Source organism: Aulostomus chinensis, chromosome 19 (assembly GCF_037954235.1).
Source record: "Aulostomus chinensis isolate RoL2024-O1b breed Wild chromosome 19, RoL_Achi_v1.0, whole genome shotgun sequence".
NCBI lineage: Eukaryota > Metazoa > Chordata > Actinopteri > Syngnathiformes > Aulostomidae > Aulostomus > Aulostomus chinensis.
This window is the reverse complement of record NC_141338.1, coordinates 18492369-18515824: the sequence shown is the minus strand read 5'-3', so window position 1 is coordinate 18515824 and position 23456 is coordinate 18492369. Positions and strand designations below refer to the sequence as shown.

At 45.0% G+C, this 23456-nt stretch overlaps 1 protein-coding gene across 1 annotated transcript in view; it reads right to left on the bottom strand.

The window, feature by feature from the left end:
- The window catches only part of arrdc1b (arrestin domain containing 1b), a 44090-nt gene extending 20925 nt beyond the window's left edge, over positions 1-23165 (bottom strand). The window contains exon 1 of the mRNA XM_086187743.1: positions 22943-23165. Coding sequence (XP_086043869.1) covers positions 22943-23165 — 223 coding nt within the window. The remainder of the gene's footprint in view (positions 1-22942) is intronic.
- Between the last annotated feature and the right edge of the window lie 291 nt (positions 23166-23456).

The following is a 23456-nucleotide window of genomic DNA, read 5'->3' as shown; positions in this document are numbered from 1 at the left end:
ACTGCAGCCCTTGTCTAGGTTCAGACTTTTACACAGCATGAAACAGTTTCCCGTGGATACTGGACCAAGAAAACAATCATTTAAAGCCCGTAAGTGCAGTATCCTTGTATCATGGCCACTCCCCCAATTAGCCTTAAATGGATGATAACAGTTCATGTGCTGTTTTCACATCTTTATGCCACCTGCTGAGAAGAGTTATTTCAATTTTATTTATCATTCATGACACCCATATTGAAAATTCATGACCTGCACCTGTAAACCATCGTTGGTCTGTGCATATCATCTCCTTTTTTTCTTTTCTTTTTTTTTTAAATGGTAGAAATGAGAACGATTAGTAATTAGTTTCAGAGAAAGCTGACATCTAGAGCTGGGCGACAAACCGAATTAATTCGATTGATTCGATTTTATTTTTTCAATCGATATGAAAAAAATTAAATCTCAAAATCGAGTTCAATGTTTCAACCCGGTGCGTGTAATACACACAGCCACCACGACACGCACATACATCAGGAGGACTGGCGCTGTTTCCTAAGCAGACTGCGGTCCGATCAAGAAGAAGAACACTGGCTTATGCCCACGCTTGTGCCGGACGGACAGGTAACAAAGACGTGACATGAGGGATGCAGGCGGCAGAAGTCACGGACACAGAGCACGATATTGTTCAAAAAAAGGGAAGCGTGACTTCGGTGGTATGGACGTGGTTTGGAATTGCGAGGTCGGACTCGGAACAGACCGGCGTGTTGTGCGAACTTTGTAAAAAGATGGTGAAAACGAAGGGAAGAAGCAGAACAAATCTTTTCCAGCACATCAAGCAACAGCACCTGCCAGAGCGGGAGCGGTGTGTGAGGCGTTGCATTGACGAGCATTGACGCGAGCTCCATGAAAAACCTCCACCAAAATCACAACCAAGTGCTGCTGCGGCGTGTGACAAGTCAGGAAAGAGATGGAAGGACGTTACTGATGCGGTGGCTTTTTACGTATTGAATTTAATTTAAAAAGTGATTATCTTTTAAAAATGTATCTGATGTTTTGGCATCAATAAAAATTCTATTTGTCGAATTATGTTTGTGTGCGTTTTTTTACACAGGAAAAAAAAAATCGTGAATCGGATTTTAAAATGAAAAAAAAAAATCAAGATTTAATTTTTTGGCCGTATCGCCCAGCCCTACTGACATCCAGGGGTGGGACAGAAAAAAGGAAATAACAATCATGTAGAGATAGTCTGCCTCACATTGTTTGGATCTTACGTAGGTGAGAATGCAAAGCACTGGTATCTGCCCCCCCCCCCTCCACACACACACACACACACACACCCACACAGCATCATCCCTCCCACTCTGACCTCTGACCACACATACCTCTGAGCCATCCATGCGTCACGCTACAAATGGAAGATGTACATCCCTGGAATGATGAGGATAAAAATTATTCCTGAAACCTGCTCAGACTCTCACTGCTCTAACAGCGCTCTCTGTGTGTGAAATGATGCGTGCGTGCGTCTTTCCCATCTGGCTACTGCTTTTTGATTTGTAACGTTTTTCCACAACGGTTGGGACGCCTTCATCTATAGAATAAAGCATCATCTATAGCTGACACCCTCACTCTCAGCACTGCAGATAAGATCAGCTGAGATCTTGAAAAAAATCTTCTGATTAGAAATATTTGTAACCTAAAAAAAACTAACCAACTGTACTGATGTAAAAAATAAATAAATAAAATCACGCAACAGACTGTGTTGGACCAATCACATCCTCACACTCAGGCAAGATCCTGTGCTGGCATTGTAGAACACACACACACACTCAAGAGGCAGATGGCTGCTCTCCACACCCGCCGGATTGTTGGCACAGTTAGCAGAGGAGGGAGGAACTCGGCTAAAAACAAAATCTGTGAAGCACGAAACAGAGTGGTGTCCTTCAGCCATGCAAACTAACGACCATTTGTATGGTTATTAATTCAACCCCCAATCTGCTCCTCCAGCCATCTGCCTCATTCATGGACAAGAATAATACCTTTATAGTCCACATTCTTACACACACACACACACACACACACACACACACACACACACACACACACACACACACACTTTACACTTACACAACAGAGACAACAGTAGAGAAGTCCACATAATCATTGGTACCTTAAATTCAGTACCAGTCCACATGTTTTTTCCAAACACTGACCACTAGAGATGCATCAAAAATGCATCTGACTCTAGCTCGCATTTATTTTCTGTGCTGTTGAGCGAAATGATTTCAATCCATAGTTTTGAATGCATCTGAGCACCAGTTAAAATATGTGATTCGGGATGTCAGAAAGGCTGGTCAAAGCAGTGTGTTACACACATACGCACGCACGCGCACGCACACAGAGAGCTTGAGTTAAACTACAGGTTAATGAGTGCACAGAAACGCCACGTGACTCGTTCAATGTCAAGATGGTCACTGATTTAACCACCGGGCAACACGGACAATGTGTTCTATCGCACACGGACAATGTGTTCTATCGCATCATGCCTGGGCATGCACTTGATGCACATTCTGACAAACTCATATGCTGGCTAGCTGGCTAACATTGAAAATGCTGCACACCGCGACTGGACATCCTGTTTATGGCACGTGGAGACGGAAAGGTGGCCCAACACAAGTGTCAGTGACACATTGAAACAGTCAGCGATGGGGAGCTCTGTTATGGGAAGAGGGCAGCGGGTAGATGTCAGCCCACACCTGGATCCCTTGGGTTGGAGGAACAGGTGGTGGAACAGGTCTTTAAGTACCTGAGAAGTCAGATTGACACCCACCTGTCCACACAACATGCAAACAAGGTCTTCAAAAAGGCCCAGCCATGCTTGATACTCCTGAGAATCCTGAGAGGTTTTCATGTCAGACAGGACATTTTAACAGCAGTACACTCCTACATTCAGTCCTCACTGCAACACTGCGTCACGACACAACGTCCTCGTAGAGAAAAGCAGGAAAACTCACAAGAATCCCAAATCACTGGCGCAACTGTCAGATCTTTCCAGTCAGACTCCATTACTGAGGACCCTTCACTCTCCCTTCAATCAATCATTTCAGCTTCTAAATTCACAGCACCTCGGGCTAAAAAGACAACTCACACAAATTCTTTTGTTCCTACACCACACCTACACTTTTATGGTGGAACTGTTTCTATTTTACTTCGTTTTATGTCTTTTCATATGTGTCTGTTTTTTTAGCGAGGTTTTTGTTGTTGTTGTTTTTTTGCCTCTCCCCTCACACGATTTTCTGTCACTAAAGTAAAAGACTTAAGTTTTCTGATTGCTTGAATTTCACATTGATCCGGTTAGGCTCATCTTTGGTGCATGAATCTGCAGCACCAAATGTGAAAATACAGTGATGAGCACCATCACCTGTGTTTTTGTTCGGTATTTACTGGCACTGATGTAATCTAACTCGTATTGCTACTCCATAGTATTAATGTAATTCACTTACTTCCCATTAACGCACCAAGTTCCGTACCCAACCATAACCAACACTCAGTGTGTATCGCTGTCATTTTATTGCGCGGTCCTTACAGACACAGCAAAACCTGTGACAAAAGGTAGGCAGGGTAATCTGTTAATATACCAGCAGCAGGAAGAGCAGCTGTGGCGGAGCTGAATAGTAAATAGTCGTGACAGAGACGGGCTGCTTTGGAGAGGGAGACTGGCTGTCTGCTGATAAATAAGGGGCCCGTCTCCCCACAGACGGACACACACATGAGGATAGATCAGGATCAGGTTGACGCACGTCCACACACGAAGACGAGTCCAACAACCAGGAAGTGATCTAAAGCACATGGTCTGAGGCGTATGATGCAGTTCCTTTGGGGCACGTTCATTCAGGTCCGTTAAACAATGACTCACACAGGGCACAAAGGTTTGGGTTAGACTCTTAATCAAGCTGACGTGTGTTTAGGGTGGAACACAAAGTATAATGGAAGCTCATGCAATCAGCGTGTTAAGAGCCAAGTGCACTTGCATCTTGGTGCATTGCTATCTAGGTGGCATGCTTGGATGTCCAAAAATATATCGCTAAAGCTAAATGCTCAACCGTTCTCCTCCAGAGATTCCCTCTGCACTCTTTACTCTTATATCAAGTTTAAATGTTTAATTCTCCTTTGTAGAGCTGAGCTCACAAGACTGAGTTTAGTTGGGTTGGTTTCTGACTTGTCCACACACCTGCAGTGATGGGTCACACCTCGGGACTGTCTGGGCTTGAACCGACACCAAGGGGTGACATCTCCACTGAAGAAATCACAGCTTGAAGGGAGACTGACACTCAGAAGTAAAAAGGGAAGCTATCAGTGGAGCATGCTCTGACTCAGCAGCTGCCTGGATGTGTTGCCAACACACTGGATCCTGTCCAAGTCCTCCCCATGGTTCAGTCCGAGTGTCTGTGGGCGGAGACATGCCTGCTGCCGCGACTCATAGCGATTGAAGAATTCAACCGTGTGGGCAGACTTTTCCAGGAGTGGAGACATTATTTAAAACACCTCCAAACTCGGCTGCCATGTATTGTTTTGGATCAAGAACTCTCTGATAAGGGTCATGGAGGGCTTGGGTGGGGTAGGTGTTTGACAGAGGAGCCAACTATCCCTCCGAGGAGAGGCCTGTCTTAAAAGCTCAAGCTAGACCTGCTTGTTATGTAAATGATCTTAGGGTAATGTCCCTTTTAAAACATTTTCCTTTTGTTGTCAGGTTAACAAATTTGAAAAATGTCTAGATTAAATATTGGACTAGAACTGCTGCCTTTGTTGGTCTGTCCAGTCCTTCGGAGAAATGAGTATTCCTTCATAATAAATACTCTCCAACCACTCTGCCTCCCACACAACAATCTGTCTGTGACTGGCGGCGGCAGGGGTCACTTCATGACTGTCGCCTGTGGAAAACCTCTCTGGGTTTGGTTGACTGTTGACTGCAGCCTGAGTCTCAGTGTTGCTTTCTCCAAGCCATCCTTCCTATGCTTCCTCTGAGAACATTTCCAGGATTTACTTGCTCACACACCCTCTCCCTGTGCAGGAATTTTGTCCTTCAGGGTGTATTTTCTTCAACAATGTGCCAGTTACATAATAGTAATGTTTGTGCTGTCATCAGCTTCAAATGTCCAAATAGAAAATTATGTTTGCACACTGGCCCACACACCAACTCCAAGAGAGACATAGGAACAAATAGTTAACCATTTTACCACTGTAATGGCTCAAACCCTGCAGTCAGAGGTTACAGCATGTTGCATCAGTAAATGAGTCAGCTCGCTGTCTCGTGGGGGAGCGTTCAGGGAAGCTGGGCTGATATTGACGGTCTCTTATTCACAATGATTACAGCCACTCTGGTTTCAGCTGACTGCCTGAAGCACAAAAGAGCTTCAGTGCTTTCATTTAAAATCTGAACTTTAGAAGTCAACTGAGGAAAACCTCTCCACAACAGGCCAGAGAGGAAAACACATTTTTGCAACTAGGACTTCATTCTGGAGGGGGTCAGGAGCGTGATCAACATTCCTGACGTGCACCAAAAGGCTCCTCAAACGTCATTTCTACATTCCAGTGGAGTGAGGAAAGGGAAGCCAAAAGCAGCGTCTGTGATAAGACTGTTGAGCAGTCACACACCACGAAACATGAAGTGGAAGCAGCTGTTGATGCTGGTAAGGTGTGATGTTTTTGGTTGGTTTTGGACAATGGTGTGGTGTGACAATGTGTCACAGTGCTGATGATGAAGAGTACAAAATTCTGCACATTTTAGGCAGTAGAAACTGAATTCACTGAGGCTAACTTGCCCTGTGGCTGCATCGTTTACAGACTAGAACAGTGTCTCTAAAGTGAAAATGCAAGGCCAATAAAAACACCTGTGTTTTGTGACATTGCTGGAGGACTCGTTTCTGCAGGGTAACAGACTGACAGCGCTTGAGAAGAAATACTAAAGGCCTTGTTCAGACCACAAGCAAATCTTATCGGAGAAACACACTCTGTTATTTGAAAGTGATGAGCTCGCACTTGTTTGGTCCAGACATGGCCCACCTTGCACAGACTTCAGCCTGCCCGATATCCACCAAAGTTCAAAGACATTTGCTCAGGAAGTATTCTGTTACTTTATCCAGGAGTGGAGAAGAGGCTGCTGCTAAGGTTTTTATCCGCTGGGTCCATGTTGACTCTCCTTTCTGGTTATAAGATCTGGTTGAGGTGGAGGCTCTTGGCTGGGAATGGATTCATTGTGCAAGAACTCTGTAAAGACACTAAAGTTCCAGGCTGGAATATCAAGATTCTGAGACGGTTATAATCGGTGAAGGAGAAGTGGAGGTGCAGGAGACACACCACAGGGGAGGTGCACCAGGACCAGTAAAATGTGTCTCAGCGTGTTTCACTCTGATGTGAGACGCACTCATGCGTGCATAATTATCAAGGACAGAGTGATTATTGAGGTCATATTTTGCATCTATCATACGAGAGCTCGATTACTCATCTACCACAACAGGCCTAAATCAGACAGGTAAAAATAACATTTCATGTGGTTTTTGGCTGTCTGCTTCACCTAAAAATCAATCTGGGCAGTCTGGATGCTAAAAATGAGATTTGGCCTGGAAGGCCTAGGTTTGTTCTGATTGGCAATCAGCTCGTTAATCATTGACTGAATGAAGGTATCATACTCGTTTTTTCCAAAGATGATTGGATCGCCTATTAACATTTAATAGGAATTCAGCTATTTAGTAGGGGTTTTAATATGGACAGTGAGTCTGCAGCATTAACGTCAGGTGATAAAAGCATAATTAGCTTCATATCAAACCTGAACCTCCATGCCAAACCATTAGGGATGTCGTGCCGATTTAGATATTTGATTTGATTAGATCGGTGATCCGCAGATCTGCGTTCACAATCCCCGATCCGATCTTGAAAAATATGAATAAAGTCATACATTTATAACCTGCGGTGTATAAATAAAAGCCGCATTTCTGCCCTCTACTTGTCATCACTGCCGTGCTCCGACCGGACGTGACGTATCGAGGTCGAAGGTTTCCGCCGGCCGCACGTCTCAACATTTGTAAACAAAACAACTACGCCGGCCGTGTGGCGACTCTACCAGTCGGAAGACGAATGCAGGCCCGCAGCCAAATGCAAAGTCTGCAAGCTCGTGGTTTCAAGCGGTGGCAGCAACAGAGCTTCCTAGTCTATTGCTTGCGACGACCAGCCCATTTCCGTGGTAGAGAACACCAGCTTTCGTTGGCTTTTGGAATTCTTGGAGCCACGTTACGAGCTACCGTCTAGGCACTTCATCACGAGTACAGCAATACCAGAACTTTACAACAAAGTTGGGACTCATGTACGGGATCCTCTGTGTTCCTCAATTTGTAAAATGAACAAAATGGTGAGGAAAAGGAAAGCATGGATTGACCATTGAAGCAAACAATCCAATTTATTTATTCTATTTATTTATGCATGATTGGAACGCACCAAGAGAAAAGTCTGAATCCAATGGATTCAGTTTATTCAAGGAAAGAAAAAAGATCGGATCAGAAAAAAAATCGGGATCGGCAATTATTCATGATTAAAAAAAAAATCGGTATCGGATCGGGACATCACTACAAACAGCACCCATTAAACACATAGAAAAGTACAGTCCCGTGTTTCATTTGGTTGTCCGTCCGTAGTAATGGTCCCCAGTAACCAGGACAATTATTCAGTGACTGCTTTCACTGGGGCACTTCTATTTGGGGCTCTTTTTTATTTACATCATACCTTTTTTATTCGCATCATGGCATTTTTCTTCGCCACTAACTTAACATCTCTGTCCACCATGTTTGGTGCCTGTCAATGATGTAACTCCTCCCATTTTGATCGTAAATTGGCCATCTCCGTGAGACGGGATTGCAGGGTTTCCCGCAGAAATTTGGTTAGTTAAGGTGGCGGGGTGTGACGGGGGGTGTTGAATAGAAAAAGAAGAAGAAGGGTCGGCGGTCGGTCGGCTATCCAACTTCCAGATGAATGCCTTCCCGAAGTTTTCGTTTTCTTTTTTCCCGGACGTTGGCGAAAGATGACAGATAGCGACATGGCACAATGACGTTCAACCAGCAAATGCCGCCGTTCGGACGCATCTCATGATTTTGAGGCAAACCACTCAGACCTGCTGTATTTAAAGATTTAAAATGCTGATTCTCTTCCGATTCATGACACGTTTTTGTGAGACTGGCGTTGGTCACGGTTTGGAATGAAAGAACGAAAGCAGGACATGATAACATGGCCAATATCGTTTTGTTTTTTGTTTTGTTTTGTTTTTTTGAAGATGTTCATTAAGGCGGCAGGCGTTTGTTGCTTAGGTGGCCGCCTAAACTGTACAGTGCTGCGGGAAACCCTGGGATTGGATGATCTGACAATCCAGCTGACTGACCAGCCCTAACAAGCCCTTCGTTTTCTTGCAGCTTAACAGACGTAATAAAAATGCACTGACAGAGGTTCCTGACTCTCTCCCTTGTGTCTTCTCTTTCACCTGCAAAGAGGTCACAGCCTTGACTCAGTACAACAGTAACTCAATACCACACTTACTACCTTCATTAAATCTTTAAGCGCTGCAAGCGATTAGTCCCTCTCACTTTTCCTGAATCTCCCCTCATCTCCTTCCTAAGGCCTCTCCGCAGTAGAGGACTAACAGCCACCTGATCTTCTGACTTCTGAGCCCTGGCTGTAAGAGAATCCCCTGCAGCAGCTCATGGTCTGGGCTGCTTGTTCAGATGTGTTCTGAGTAACCTCACTGTTGCATCGGCAACCGGCAGCGACGCACTCTCCACACCTGCTTCAGGGCTCAACTTCATGACCTCTGAATAATCTGGTGGAAGGAACAAACAGCCTCAAAATGTTCGGAGGATTCGTGACCCACCACATCTCAGGAACCACACACACACGACTGATGCTGCTCCTTCTCATTTGTTGTGTGAAAAAAAAAGCTTTAAAAAAGGGAAATGTGTATAAGTGGACTGGATATTTTATGAATTCATCTTGATATTTAAAACTTGAGTATTTATGAAAGAAAATGTACTCAATATTGCTTTCCCAGATACTTTCTTCATCGAGCTGCTATTACTTTTCATATTCAATCATAGCTTCGACTTCAAATGACAACACGAGAACTGAGATAAAATTATTAAGTTCCACGATGATGCTCTTATTTTGTGAGGGAATTGAGGGAGAGCCTTATGTCAGAGGAATTAGAACAAGTAGGCACGTAGTAAATGTACTCATACAAACTGAGATCTCAATACTGACCGAGGCAATCGAGTGATGCTGCCGGATTTGGTGAAAAAGTCCAACTGTGAATACTGTGTACAAAATTGTGATGTGCAATATCACAAAAAAGGGTATCATGAGCATAACTGCTTGGGGTATCCAGAAAAATGCACACAAATTACGAATACTTTTGAGATGCTTGTTTCTCAAACAGTAACAAAGAAAACATTCACGCTAACCGTTTCAAAATAACAATATCCCAGAAATTAAATAAAATGCGGAGACAAAACTAAAAGACATTTCTGCAACATTTGTGCAATACTGAGCAAAATATTTTGCTCCTTTTTGCAGTTATATTGCAACAGAATCATGGAACAACACCAATCTGGACGTAATAGTTCTGCTGTTATCAGGCAGCCCTGGCAACAGACACTGCTTGAACGCTCTATGAATGAAAGCTTTATATGAGTTGTAGGAGTCTTGTGATTCACCACAAGTTTAACTGTTACCCATGAAAACTATCACATTACTTTGTCTTTGTCAGGAAAGCAGTAAAAAAAAAAAAAAAAAAAAAAATGCACCTCTTTTTGCAAAAAAGGCAGAAAATATCCTGCCCACATTCCAGTAGAGAACAGGGGGAGGGATTCATGACCAGTTCTGATAGCTCGGGGGAATTATCTTCTGTACAGAATCAGGGAATCAATGGGTGTCCAGGGGACGTGAAGGTTCATGGAAGGAAAACGTCGTCAGACTGTAAAGGACTTGAGCACCAGAGCTTTACACACATTAACGCCACTGATCCGTTGATGATGCTTGTGTTTGCCCGCGTTAGACGCACATCTGCATGTGCGATACACACAAATCCTACTTCATGTTTGCATGCATGTGTAAGAGGTTTATCCCAGAAGAAGTTACATCATAAAACAAGATGTGAACAGTAATCTGTTCTCCACCCATACTCGCTCCCAAGTAACCTACCGCAGGACTGAAGTCCTGCATTTACTCTACTAGGAAGGTCTGCGATTCACAGCTGGTGACTAAAGGGACATGGTTACTTACAGTGTGTTATGAACCTACACGTTTCTCAGCTGTTGGGTTTGGTTTGTAGCGTAAATACAACAGCACACTGAAAAACCTCCCGTCGAGGCAGTAAACCAGCCTGTGGTCTCCAGCGATCTGCAGCAGTGGTGGTCAGCAACCTTTTCTGGCCCAAGGTCAGCAGTAGCAACAACTGAGAAGCTTCTGTAGCCATACACAACCAAGCCGTGTCAAACATACAGCAGGTCGTCAAGTTTGAACTCCACTAAGAAAACAACCATTTAAAAGTCTGCTTGTCGTTCTGTGTGTCATGGTAAAAAACTAAGTTTGAAACAGATGTTAGCCTTGCACTTTCTTCCAGGAGCCACCTGATCACACTCACCCCTGGTCTGGTCTGACCTGCTGCCACTGAGCGGCTACACTGGAGCAGCTGGGCTTACCAGCGCTGCCTCTTCACACTTTATCCTGCTCACCCTGGGGAGCCTCCTGTCACCCCTCTTCCAAACTTTGCCTCTGATGCTAGAAGGGCCATGTATAGCGGTTTTATCTGAGCTTGCTGGCTGAAAACAGATAACTGCTGCTGCTACAAAGCAAGCCGATAGGAGAGTAATGGGCTATAAAAATTAAAACTATCGGGTAAAACGAGGCACATAAAGCTGCTGATTTGTGGTAAAGAAGTGCACATGTCTGCAAAGGAGTAAACTCTCAGTCTTTTGGATCATTGTTTATATTGAACCCACCAACCCACATCCCCTAAATCTCTTTATTCAGTGACTTTTCCTGAAATCAACTACCAGTTTCCATAGCAACACCCATTGTTTACTCATAGAAGTTGGTGGTCCCATGAGCTTGAGATAAGATTTGAGCAGAAACACGATGAATGTATTGGAGGTCATGACATTGTTCCAGGACACAAGCAATTTCATTCTCACTTGATAGGGAATTGTCAATTGAGGAAGAGGTGCTGACATCCTTATTGCAAAAACACAGGAACAGAAACTGAAAACCAACTTCAGTTCAGTTCTGTTTTTTCCCCCCGATATACTCTCATATTTGTAAACCTTGAAAATGGCCCATTAATGAAGCTTAAACCTGTTCTACAGAGGCCAATTTAATTATTCAAATGTGTTTGTGTCTGAAGGTCGACAAATTCAAATCCATCCATTCACACTCACAGTCACACCTACGGTCAATTTAGAGTATCAATCAGCCTCGTCCCCTCTTGATGTCTTAGGACTGTGGGAGGAAGCTGGAGTACCAGAGAGAACCCACACAGGAACAGGGAGAACATGGAGACTCCACACAGAAAGATCCTGTGATGGAGCCGGGACTGGAACCTGGAACCTTCTTGCTGTGAGGCGTCAGTGCTGACCACTGCACCACCGTGCTGCCCCAATTTTTCAAACCATGTCTATAAGTCAAAAGATGTAGATGACAATTATGATAATTATCCACTTCACTGCTTTAAGAAATGACATCTTGGCCGTGTTGCTGGAGGGGGTAGGAATGACCCCCTGGCCACTCTAGGCTGTCTTGGACTGTTGCAGGTTCCAGAGTTAAAATAAGGTTGGGCGGAGAGAATTCCTCCACCTCCTGGACCTGCAGTAACACACCAAAGAGTGTTTCACTAGGCAGCTTTCACACGAACCACCGAACCGCTAATCGCCCGTCTTTTTTGCGGCTCGGTCCGAGGTTTCAGACAGAGTGCGGCAAATTGGGGGTCAGTTTTAGCCCGGCAATATTCCTCCTCTGAGGGTACACTTATTGCTGCCTCCATTGCTATGTGAATCCAAGCCGTCTGTCAATGTGAATCCAAGCCGTCTGTCAATGTGAATCCAAGACGTCAATGTGCCCACGGTGGGCGGAGGTGTCGATGATGACGCAAACTCGTAAACATAACACAACCGATTCTCCTGCATCAAACACCTCAAAGAATGTCAACACCGACGCTGCTGGCAGCCTGAGCGGCGAACTGCTGTTTTGAAACTCAGGGACTGTCACGGGGCTAAATATTCCTCTGAGTCATCACCACTTCAGCAAGATGAGCACCTGGGGAGCCGCTGAGATCAGGGAGCTGCTAGTATCACTGCTGAGAGGACTGTGGACAACCAGCTCACGGGACTGTGAAGGATGACTTGTTGTATGAAAAGGTTGAGGAGGAGCTTGGTGGACGTGGCTATCGCTGGATGACGGAACATCACCAGAAAGTTGAAAAACTTACGAAAAAATACCAACAGGTCTGTGACCACAACAGCAGCAGATGGAGAGGGGGAGAGGGAGGTTGGACAGGGACACTACAAGGTTTGCCAGACTGTCACGGGGCTTAATATTCTCCAGACGTGGATGTTGCCCGTCACTGTTCATGCGCAACTTCATGCTGCACGTCACGTCACATGTTCATGCGGCTTTTTTAGAAAGAGGAATATTACGCCTCCACTTCACAGACATGACGGCAAATTCCCCCCTCTACCGGGCCGGGCTGCAAATTTGTGGCATTCTGCTCTAAAAAGGGCTTCTGATGACCAGAAACCTGAAGACCAGACTGGAGGACCCTCTTACCTCCCAGCTGGTGACAGATTTTCCACGTTTAGCTCCGGCTAGCGGGAAACTCTTATTGTTGTGCTCTTCTTCCAGAGAGGAGTGACGTCCCCTCTGTAAACTGCTTTTGCTCATTCTCTCATAGTACGGCCCTGGAAGTAGGGCAGCTTTTTAGTGAGGTTGGGGGGAGTGATGTGGGGTGTGTCTGTGCTTATCAGCTGGAGTGAGCCAGAATCCTCTTATGACAGACCTAAATAACTGGTAGCAGGGCTAGACTGGGTATTGCTCATGGAGGTCAAAGGATAGTTATTATTAACATGACTAAGTCTGATAGGGGAGGGTGCAGCTGGTGCCAAGTTTTCCAGCTGACGGTGCTGGTCTTTGGACACGGTACACTGATGATGTACATATGGATCATCGCCTCCACCCGCCTGAGGGGCAGCGGGGAGAGGGTGTCGCTCTGAGTCAGTGTTACCGAGTAATCATGTGTCACGTTCTTCTTTTCAGAACAAAGGACACCACAGACAGAGAGATTAAACCACTTTCTGTTCAGTTCAGCTTGATTCGCACAGGCACAATAGTCCTTCATAACAATCAAAACTAAATCAGCGAATAATTACATAAGTGAGGTGTGAAGGAAGGTCATAGTGACCGTTTACAGCAAGAAGTAATGAGACACTGAGTAAAACCTTCAGACAAAGAGCTGGGATTTGAACTCTACCCTATTTGGTTGCTGTAGGGTGGCGATCTTTGGAGCTGAAGCCAAAAACTCAGCCCTCTCTCAGTTTTCAGCTGGTCATCATGCCGCAGCAATTTTGTACATGTAAAAATATTTTCTACTGCACAGACTGTTGACTTCCAATCAACAGTCTTGTTTATTCTACATTCTAAATAATTCACTAATGGGATGTAAACAACTGTCTGGTTCCAGTGCTCCTCTCCTCTCGTGAGAGATGTCCTCAGGGCAGTGATGTCATGAATTTACTCAAGACTGCTGAGTCCAGACAGAAACCTCAGCCAGCATGAAGGTATTCATGAGGCAGAGGAATAAGATTCCCACACACAGGATTGGTTCCTCTGTCTGAAGCTTCGGATGAGCACAGTAGCAGATCAGCTCTGGTTCAAACAGCGATGAATAAATTATAGTATTAAACAGTAGGCTAACAAGTCTGTGGGGATCTTTTCACATCACATCTCTTGTTGCCTCTGCATTTGTATTTCATCGAGTTCCCTGAGAGCATTTCAGATGAGGACGTACTCAGTACGTGTCAGCAACCGAACTCCAACCATCTCCTCTCTTGCAGGGGTTTAGCAAACACACCTCCACCCTGTAAAACATGACACGGTCCCTCCCAAAAAATCGCAATCGCATAAAGGACCGTCTGTTCTATGAGGTTAATTCTGCGATGCAACCTGACACGTTATCACCTAGTGTGGACATCCATGTAAAACAATCAAGAAAGCAATCAAGTTACCTTTTTTTTTTTTTTACCTTTTTTTTTTTTTTTTAAATTGCATTTTTCCTATCAAATCACAAATCTTGCCAGTTACTGCAATTGTAGCTCAAATTAAAGCTGCAAGCAGCGTTGTTAGGGCCTGAGCCCCCGAGCGGCCGCAGGTGTGTTTGTTAAAGCCGTGGGATGGATGGTGTAGACGTGAGAAGCGTTTGTTTGACAGTATGTACCCTGAGAGGACACGCTCTCCCCATAGACTTCCATTGTAAACGTGAAAAGTGTCCCCCACTTTGACGGCTTAAAAAATCCAAACCGAGTAATTCATGTAAAAACTTTTACAACTTTTAATCAGCACAGTTGGGAGAGTAACGTGTGAAAGTTTGGAAGCGATAGCATTAATGCCCTAGGAGGAGATAGATTTTGTTCGGGGAGTAAAAAAAGTCCTCATTTTGACAGTTTTGTCCAATTTGTGGACATTCTGTTGTAGACAGGTGAGGGGTCAGAGTGTATGAATTGTTCGTCTTCATGAGACGAGTCCAACGGTGTTGGTCCCATGTTTGTGGGACATTCGTGGGAGGAGTTATAGCGCTCCAAATTATCAAAAATTATCTTATAGTTGTGTGGCTCCCTAGGTGGCGCTATTGACTTTTGTGGTGGTTTTTTTTGTGATTAGTTTAGCCAGACCAGACAAGTGTGCCGAATTTCAGTGAATTTCATGCATGTTCAGGGGGTGAAATTAGATTATGCGCGTTATGCTCATAATGCTCATAATGCGCATGCTCATTGAGAGCAAGAACAGTCCAGTACCAGATTTTGAATGGTGTGGATGTGAAAACCGGCTCTGGGCCGTCAGGCCGAGCTGCCTCATGGGTTTAGGGGGGGCTGGGACACTGTTTAGTGTGTGTTTGTAGTGTTTTTAGTGCTGCTAATGTGTTGCTCTGCCGAGCAAACATAATAGGGCCTGAGCCTGAAGGTAAAGCTGCAAGCAGCGTTGTTAGAAAAGAAATTTAATGAGCAACAGGGACTGATCGCGAGCAAAACAGTTTTAGACAGGTCTGGAACGAGGGTGAAAAACGTTAGTCTGGAGTAGAGCCTGGCTGATATATCGGGGCCTAGCACAGACATTTAGTATCAGCGTATATGTTTTCTAATATGCACTGATGATAAAGAAAACTGCTTTTATAGCTCATAAAATGCCGAAAACAATGCCTGTTATTGTAAAATGGTGTAGCCTGACGCGTCCAGCAGAGAGCGCCCCAGTGCCTCCGCCTTGTTTATTTGACTGCTTTCTTTTGGTCTTTATTCAAATGGTGATGTATGACAATGTTGATCATTTTTAATAACCTAAGTTATTCGTTTAAGAAATCAGCATTCTGAGTATCTTTAATTGGTGCTCAATGAACATAGAAATTGCAGCACAGAAACTGCCTGCATCGGACGCGCCTGCAAACAATCTGTGATTTTCTCTGCTCTAAATTGGTGTCGGTATCAAGGTCAAAAATCCAATATTGGTTTGGCCCAGTCCCGGTTTGGGCTCTGTGTTGACAGGGTGCCTGTTACAGCAGAAAGACGCAGGAACTATTTATAGCTCATACGTGTACTTAAATATTTGTTCGTCTCACACATTAATGTCATTACCTCACACAGCCCTACCAAACACAGCCTCCCATGTTGGGAACACAAGTTTGTGACTGCCTTTGAATTGAGGATTTATCTTTAACCAATCCTGATACATTCTTTGCTGTACTGATAGCTCTTCTGTGGATACGTCAGGGCTCGCCCAAGCAGGAAGAACAAACATGACCCCATGACGAACAAGTAAATTTATTCAAGAGATGCTGAAACTCAAACAAAGGCACGCAGGATGAGTTATTAGTTTGCTGACACCAAAAAACCCAAGGGTTTGTCATTAACTCACAGAGATCTAAGATCAAAGATAAAAACCTTGCAATGTGTGTGTTTTTTGTGGCTATGGTGTGTTTATGTACACACACACACACACACACACACACACACACACACTTGTGGTGGGAACCAGAGGGGGCTGATACTCTTGTTTACATTCAGCCAGTCATTTGTGTTACCACGGACAATGATGGAGTTACAGTAGACGTTTGTGTTTTGCTGGAATCTGAGCTGAGAGACTCGCTGTTGTCACCTGAGACACAAACCATGGAGACGTCTCACCAGCAGAAGACCCTGCTGAGGAGACTGCTACGATTTACAGTTAAGACTGCGATAAATACACCACAGGAAGTCTGATTGAGCACACTTTCATTTTCGAGTGCTCCTCCAAAGACTCGCCTGCACATAAAAGAGGTTCTACACCTGATGCTTGCAGCCTGAAGTAAGCGGTCAATACAGAGGTGCATCTCCCAGGAGACAGAATGTCTATGCAAGCTGAGACACTGAGCCGTCACACAAGCATCCCCTGTTATCAGGCGACTTTGCAGCGCGTGCAGCTGAGAGTCAGCTGGCCGACCAGGACGCAGTAGGAGGCTAAACACAACAGACAGGCTGTCTCTGCCCACCACCTCAGATCTATAACGCATCATCGCTGGCATCGTGAGCACAGGGAGATCTCCCGGTTTCCCTCTCAATGCCAAAGGACAAGCAATCACATCTATGTTTAACCATTTTGTGCTAAGTCCTAAAACATGGCTGGTATCGAGATATCTTCTCATGCAGCTATGCACTTAGTTCACTGTCCATTAAAAAATTCATTCCATTCAAATCACTAATATAATCTCCAGCAGGCATTACAAGCCTATCTAACACTCCGACCTTTGCCTTTCAGCTATATGACAAAGTATTTCCTGTTATCCGCCGCAGTGCTGACGGGATATGTAAATCACGCACGTAGGGCAGCAATTACTGAAAAACCAAACTGCCACGGTGCCTTTATTCAACCGTCTGAGCCATCACAAAGAAGAATCTCTGCTGCCTGTCAAACAAAAGCCGTCATGTTAGAACAAAATAACAGAATTTCTTTGTCAGAATAGAGAAGACGCAGCACTGGAGAGACTTCAGGGGACAGAAATGCAAACAGCGCATCACAACTAGGCAGAGTTTAAGGACAAGCAGTACTTGACTAAAAACATGTATTTGGACTTTCAAGTGCTGCCAAACAGGTGGCTTGAGCTCACGCAGAGCTTTTCCCTCCTGCATTCGTTATTTATGACTTCAGACTTCAACTATGTACATTCAACATGAGGCGAATGATGAGCCGCTGGACGACAGTCGCCAAGTACTGCAAATGCACTGAAATGGACAAACGCAAACAGAGTAAAAGTACCAGCAAATTCAGACAACAGCTCCATCAATTTCACAACACATGCGCAGCGTAAAGGAAACGCGCCGCCAGCACCCACAACACAACCAAAAACACGAATGCACTGCAATGACTCCAAGCAACTTTTATCACAAAAATCATTCGAGGTCCAAAACAAAGGCCAAAACACAAGCACAGAAGAAATGCTGCATATCCAGCCGCCATAAGGGAAGTGCTCCAGGGTACCGGACAGGATTATGAAGGCTAAATGTAAAACAATACATAAAAGGCCACTTACCTCTCTATTTCCATAGACTTTACATATTTATATTTCTTAGCTCCACTTGTCTTCCTGCTTCCTCTCCCGTCTAGCGTCTCAGGTCATTAACTTCCGCTAACTACTGACAGCAGCAAAACTGTCAAAAACCATCCCAGCGCAATCTCTCAAGCACATCGTCCGATATGAACCAAGTCTTTCATATTTGGCTGTACGGCGTGACTCTGAAGGAACGTCTCAGTGAGCTCGACAAGAATCATTTTTCAGTACTGGGAAAAACTAAAAATACTTCTTTGGTAAAAGAACCACTTTAAAACGATCTAATTTAGGGAAGTAAGTTACAGTTCATTTAGATTTCAGTGGCCAGACACCCCAAAACCCAGTTTTTTTCACGATGTAACTTGGCATCAAATCTCTCTGCTGTACTTTACTGAATTCTTAATTCATTTTTTTTGTTGCTGTAGTTGTTTTTCAGGGGGTGTAGGATAATGAGCGAAGCCTAGTCAACTGAAAGTAGGAGTACAGTCCTAGAGCCCTACAGTTGTTCGTGTATTCAGGGCTCATGTGACCGTGTTTGTCGGAAAGCCAATCAATAGGGATGCTGTCTAATGGTCTCCGTCATCAATAATACAGTGGGAAGCTCGGAATTTGGCCTCTAAAATATTTATTTCATCATACAATTTAGTAACTGTATACATCACCACACTCACACACTGCAGTGTAACTAGCGAGGGTCAAATCCAGGTATCTCACTAGTGCCAGCATCTTTGTAATGGTGTGTGAGGCTCATCAGACCCCACGCAAACACACACTCACATCCATTCATTTGGTTAAAAAAAAAAACAACAACAACCTGGTGGTAGGGACAAAAAAAACCCCACCTCTCTGAGGGGATCCACTATTAATCTACCTTGTTATGATAATTCCATGTGGTTTCTCTGATTATTGCCCTTGTGACTCATTAACTGACTTAATGAGACATTCCTAATCAAATAAATGCAGAAAATCAAATCAGCTGAGGAACCAACGATGAGCGTCCAGATCAGGAAGTGTCTGGATTGACCGTAACAAATCAGCTGCTCGCGTTTGTCCTGTTTTCAGACAAACACCAAAATAGGACACTGTCCAGCTTGAGCACAGAAGAGGGAAGTGCAGGTGCCACCCAGCTTCAGCGCGATTCAAGACGTCTGACTGATGGAAGCATCGGCAGCTGTGGTTGAGCGGGGTGACGCCACTCAACACATAACGCAGCCTCAGCATTTAAAGTACATTAACACTAAAAGCCTCACTTCCCTCAAACCTTTGCCAAGAACTCATCAGAGGACTCAGGCTGACTTCGTCTGGAGGGAACAGCACCGTCCTCAATCAATAAAAGAGAAGCTGGAGGGACTTTTCACGTTCTCATGATTTAGAACGCACGCTGCCTTCCTTCACACGGGCTTCACGCAGGCAGGAGGCCTTCATGAACACAAGACAAACAGACTACTTCTATACAGAGGGAGGACTCTGACCATCCAGCTGTCCAACCAAGACACAACCGGGACACTTGAGATGCGGCTACCTCCTTACATGCCGATTACATCATAGCAAGGGTCTTGTTATTAAGACGGTCTTATTCTTATTGTTTCTTTTATTTGGGGTGAAGGAGTAGAGGGTGTGGCATTCATGTCGTGAAGTTGCTCTTGGCTCTGGAACTGCTCACATCACATTTCCTGGATGAATATCTAACGACATTTATTTTGACTGGTATTGATTTGCAATATTGGACGGAATGTTGACTTTATTTTTATTTCTATTTTTTTTTTCCACATCAATCTCATTTTCGTTGAAAAAAATAATCAAAATGTTCATGTTGTGAAATTAGTGGGGATTTGTATCAAACAAAGATGTCAGCTTAAGTCTGTAGAATCTGCAGGCCGGACGTGTGCGCAGCATTACAATATTTAATTAAGAATTTGTTTTGGCGTAGAATTAGCCTTTAATACATGAAGCTCCTTCCTGTGATATTACACTTGGTTCCATGTGACTGTGCAGCCCTACAATAACTGCAGCTCAATGCCAGAAGCTCCAGGTGAGCTACAGAGAGGTCAGCACTACCACAACCACGAGCCGTACCCTCAGCTTTTCTCTGTCAACGCTCTTTGTTCCATTCATGAATGCATTAAATTATTCAGCCACGATAACACCATTAAATAGGTTTGTAGACTTGTTCATTTCCTTCTTATTCACCAAACTGTTTTTTTCTTCCTTCACTTTCCTAATGTTGGTTTTATTCATAAACATCGCAAGTCTGGAAAAGTACCAGTGTGATTTTAAATGTCATCTATCACAGGGCTGAGACTGAAGGCACGCAGTGATAACAAACTGTGGTGCACAGGAAATGAAACAAAAGAGGACAGATAGACCAGTGAAGGCGGCACGGTGGTGCAGTGGTCAGCACTGTCTCCTCACAGCAAGAAGGTTCCAGGTTCCAGACCCGGCTCCATCACAGGATCTTTCTGTGTGGAGTCTCCATGTTCTCCCTGTTCCTGTGTGGGTTCTCTCTGGTACTCCAGCTTCCTCCCACAGTCCAAAGACATCAAGAGGGGACGAGGCTGATTGATACTCTAAATTGACTGTAGGTGTGACTGTGAGTGTGAATGGTTGTCTGTCTCTATGTGTTGGCCCTGTGATGGACTGGTGACCCGTCCAGGGTGAACCCCACCTCAGGATGCTGGGATAGGCTCCAGCCCCGTGACCCTCAACAGGATAAGAGGTAGAACATGGATGGATGGATGGACCAGTGAATGCAGATGGTACTTCTCAAGTCCCTGCGGCCTGAACAATCAATTCCTGAATCTCCTCAACTGATGTTACTGTTTTATTGACTCCCTCTCTTGGAGAAACTCCCCAGCTCTCCTCCTAACACACGCGCACACACACACACACACACACAGGCCACAGATGGGTTTATTTGGAGGCGTGCTGTCAGGTACAGAGGGACTGCAACCATGTGACCTTGCATTGTCACAGTGCTCAGCGGCAGCACTGACCTCTGCTGAAACGCCATCTGCCTCAGGTCAACCCGTTTGTATACGTATGTGTGTGTGTGTGTGTGTGTGTGTGTGTGTGTGGGACATGAATCAAACTGTCTGGGGAACAGGTGAATAAAAACCTTTTATCATCAAAATCACTCTTACAGCTGCAGTGCCTCCTGCTCAGGGAAGAGTATGAATATACAGTTTTAAAAATAACGACAGCGGTGAATGAGCTTATTGGTTTCTGTAGCAGAGATTCGTAGAAAAATAGAAACAGTGACAGCCAATCACAATCCACTCAAACTCACTCTTCATCATCATGCACCTTCACACACACACACACACACAGACACACACACACACACACACACACACACACACACACGTCACCCTGCAGCCGTCAGACAGGCTGAGAGGTCACAGCGGGACATCGTCATTTTTAAATTCATTCATCAGAAGTGTGAGCGCGCAAGTATCATCCTGTTGATGTACATGGTGAAAGAATAAACAAAATAAAAGAGACAAATTCAAACACAGTAACACACAAAAGATGTTTGTTGCCATGGTAACCTATGCGCAAAAGAGACTTTTAGATGGTCTATTCAAAACACTTAGGAGGTGGACTTAATATCAGGCTTTAAATTATAAAGTTACACATTAAAAAAAAGCTACTTTTAAATGAGACAACCCCCCCCTCTTAAATATTACCGACTCCCACTATCAGGCTGTCCTGACGGCGGGAGTCTTCGGCCACGACGTTTCACCTGACAGTGAGAAGATTCACCAGGAGGACGTAGCATCATGTGGGTGGTATGCTACACCACCACCACCACCATGAAACCAGGTGCCCTGACTGACCAGAGGAGGCGCTTGTGTATGTGCAGACCCCAACCAAGCCTGAGGCAACGCGGGAAGTGAGAGGAGCGAGCGGGCCGTGCGTTGACCTGCAGCACAACAGTTTACTGATGACGTCTTCTTTGACGATCGCCGAGACAGAAGCCAACTGATCTGCCTCTCATAACAGAGCTGGATTCTTATCCATTTTTACTGGGGATGCACGGTATCGGATTTTTTATGTTATCGGTCAACATTTTACAACCGGATCGGCCAATAAGGTGGTGTTGACCCTTCGACCTGCCAAGACGGCTGCTCCCTGGTTGCCCCAGGTTTCTGGACTGTGGATGAAGAAATAAATCGGGCAAATCTTGAGGCTCGCCACGTTAGCAGACCAAATGGATCAAAGTGTCATATTTGAAGAAGTCATTTCAGAGGTGTCCTGTTACGCCCCAAACTAGTCGCTGCTTCCACAAGATGAACACCAGAGACGGCTTCGGCTGCCAGTCACCCACGATCATTTAATGAAGAGAGAGAGCAAGTGCTGATTTTGAGGAACGGTATCAATAATAAAAAAAAAAAAACCTTTACAAATATTAGGATAGGCTGACGGACAGATAAGCACACGTTAGGTGCAAGTGCTCACCCAACATCGCTACATTCCCCGTTTCATTTCCTGTCCTTCTCAATGAACACACCAGCGTGTCAGCCTCCCTCAGAGGAGGATTCAGGTTCAGTTGACAGCAGAGAGCTCCATTATCACCGGAGAATCCCCCTATCGATCGCTGCCGCACAAAAGATCCTTTGTGCCCCTCCGTGGTAACTTCTCAAGCTGCTCTCCACCTTGCTAACCTATTTTGCCTCCATTCTCATCAGACTCGTCCCACTAGTTCCCCTCCACGCGGTTCCATGTTGGAGTAGTTCCCATCCCACTGCTTTAACACCTGTGGTTCATTCACTATTCCCAAACCGAGGTCTGGGGTTGTGTGAGACAATGTGTGGAAGCATGATACAGCAACAGGCAGGATGCGGTCCAGGATGTGGGTTTCTGAGCGAAACGATACTCAAGCAGAAGCTGGAAGCGTCCCCTCCCGGAAAGCACCAAAGAAGCTTGAAAATATTTTACACCTTCAACAAAAAGGAATCGCGGAACCGAACAATGGCGTCCTATTTTCTCCCACACAACCACTGACACCACAAGGAAAAGTTTATTTACATGCGCGCTCCGCGGAGGCACATCAACAGACGCTCCCTCGGTGCGGACGCCCGACGCCGGACTTACCTTTGAACGGCAGCGAGTTGCCAAGTCGTATCTTCACGGTTCCGCTGATAGACTCCCCCGGACTGTAGACCACCTTGTTGTTGGCAAAAGTGATATCAAATTCTTGTAGTTTCCCCATGGCTGCGCTCCGTAACTCCGCCGCCCCGCGTCTCCGAAGGCAGCGACGACGAGGCGATGCTGCGCTCTCACCTGCTGCCGCGAGCCCGCACCGCACGCTCACCATGTGACGTCACGATGAAAGTCATGGGAGGGACAAAACCGACTTATCTTGTGTTGTGCGGACCTAAAGGTCACAGCGTTTCAAATAATTCCCAGGCAGGAGCGTCTCTGAGGCAACAACCTGAGTGATTCATCTCTCCGCATGTTGTTCCAGGGTGGGAACCAAAAGGTGAAGTTTAACAGACTTCAACTTTACAGGAACTGTGAGGGAACTTGAAGAGTTTAACACATTTCAACCGTTCAGCCATCGCCTCTGTTGATACCATTAATTGATTTATGCTGCTGCGGGTGACGC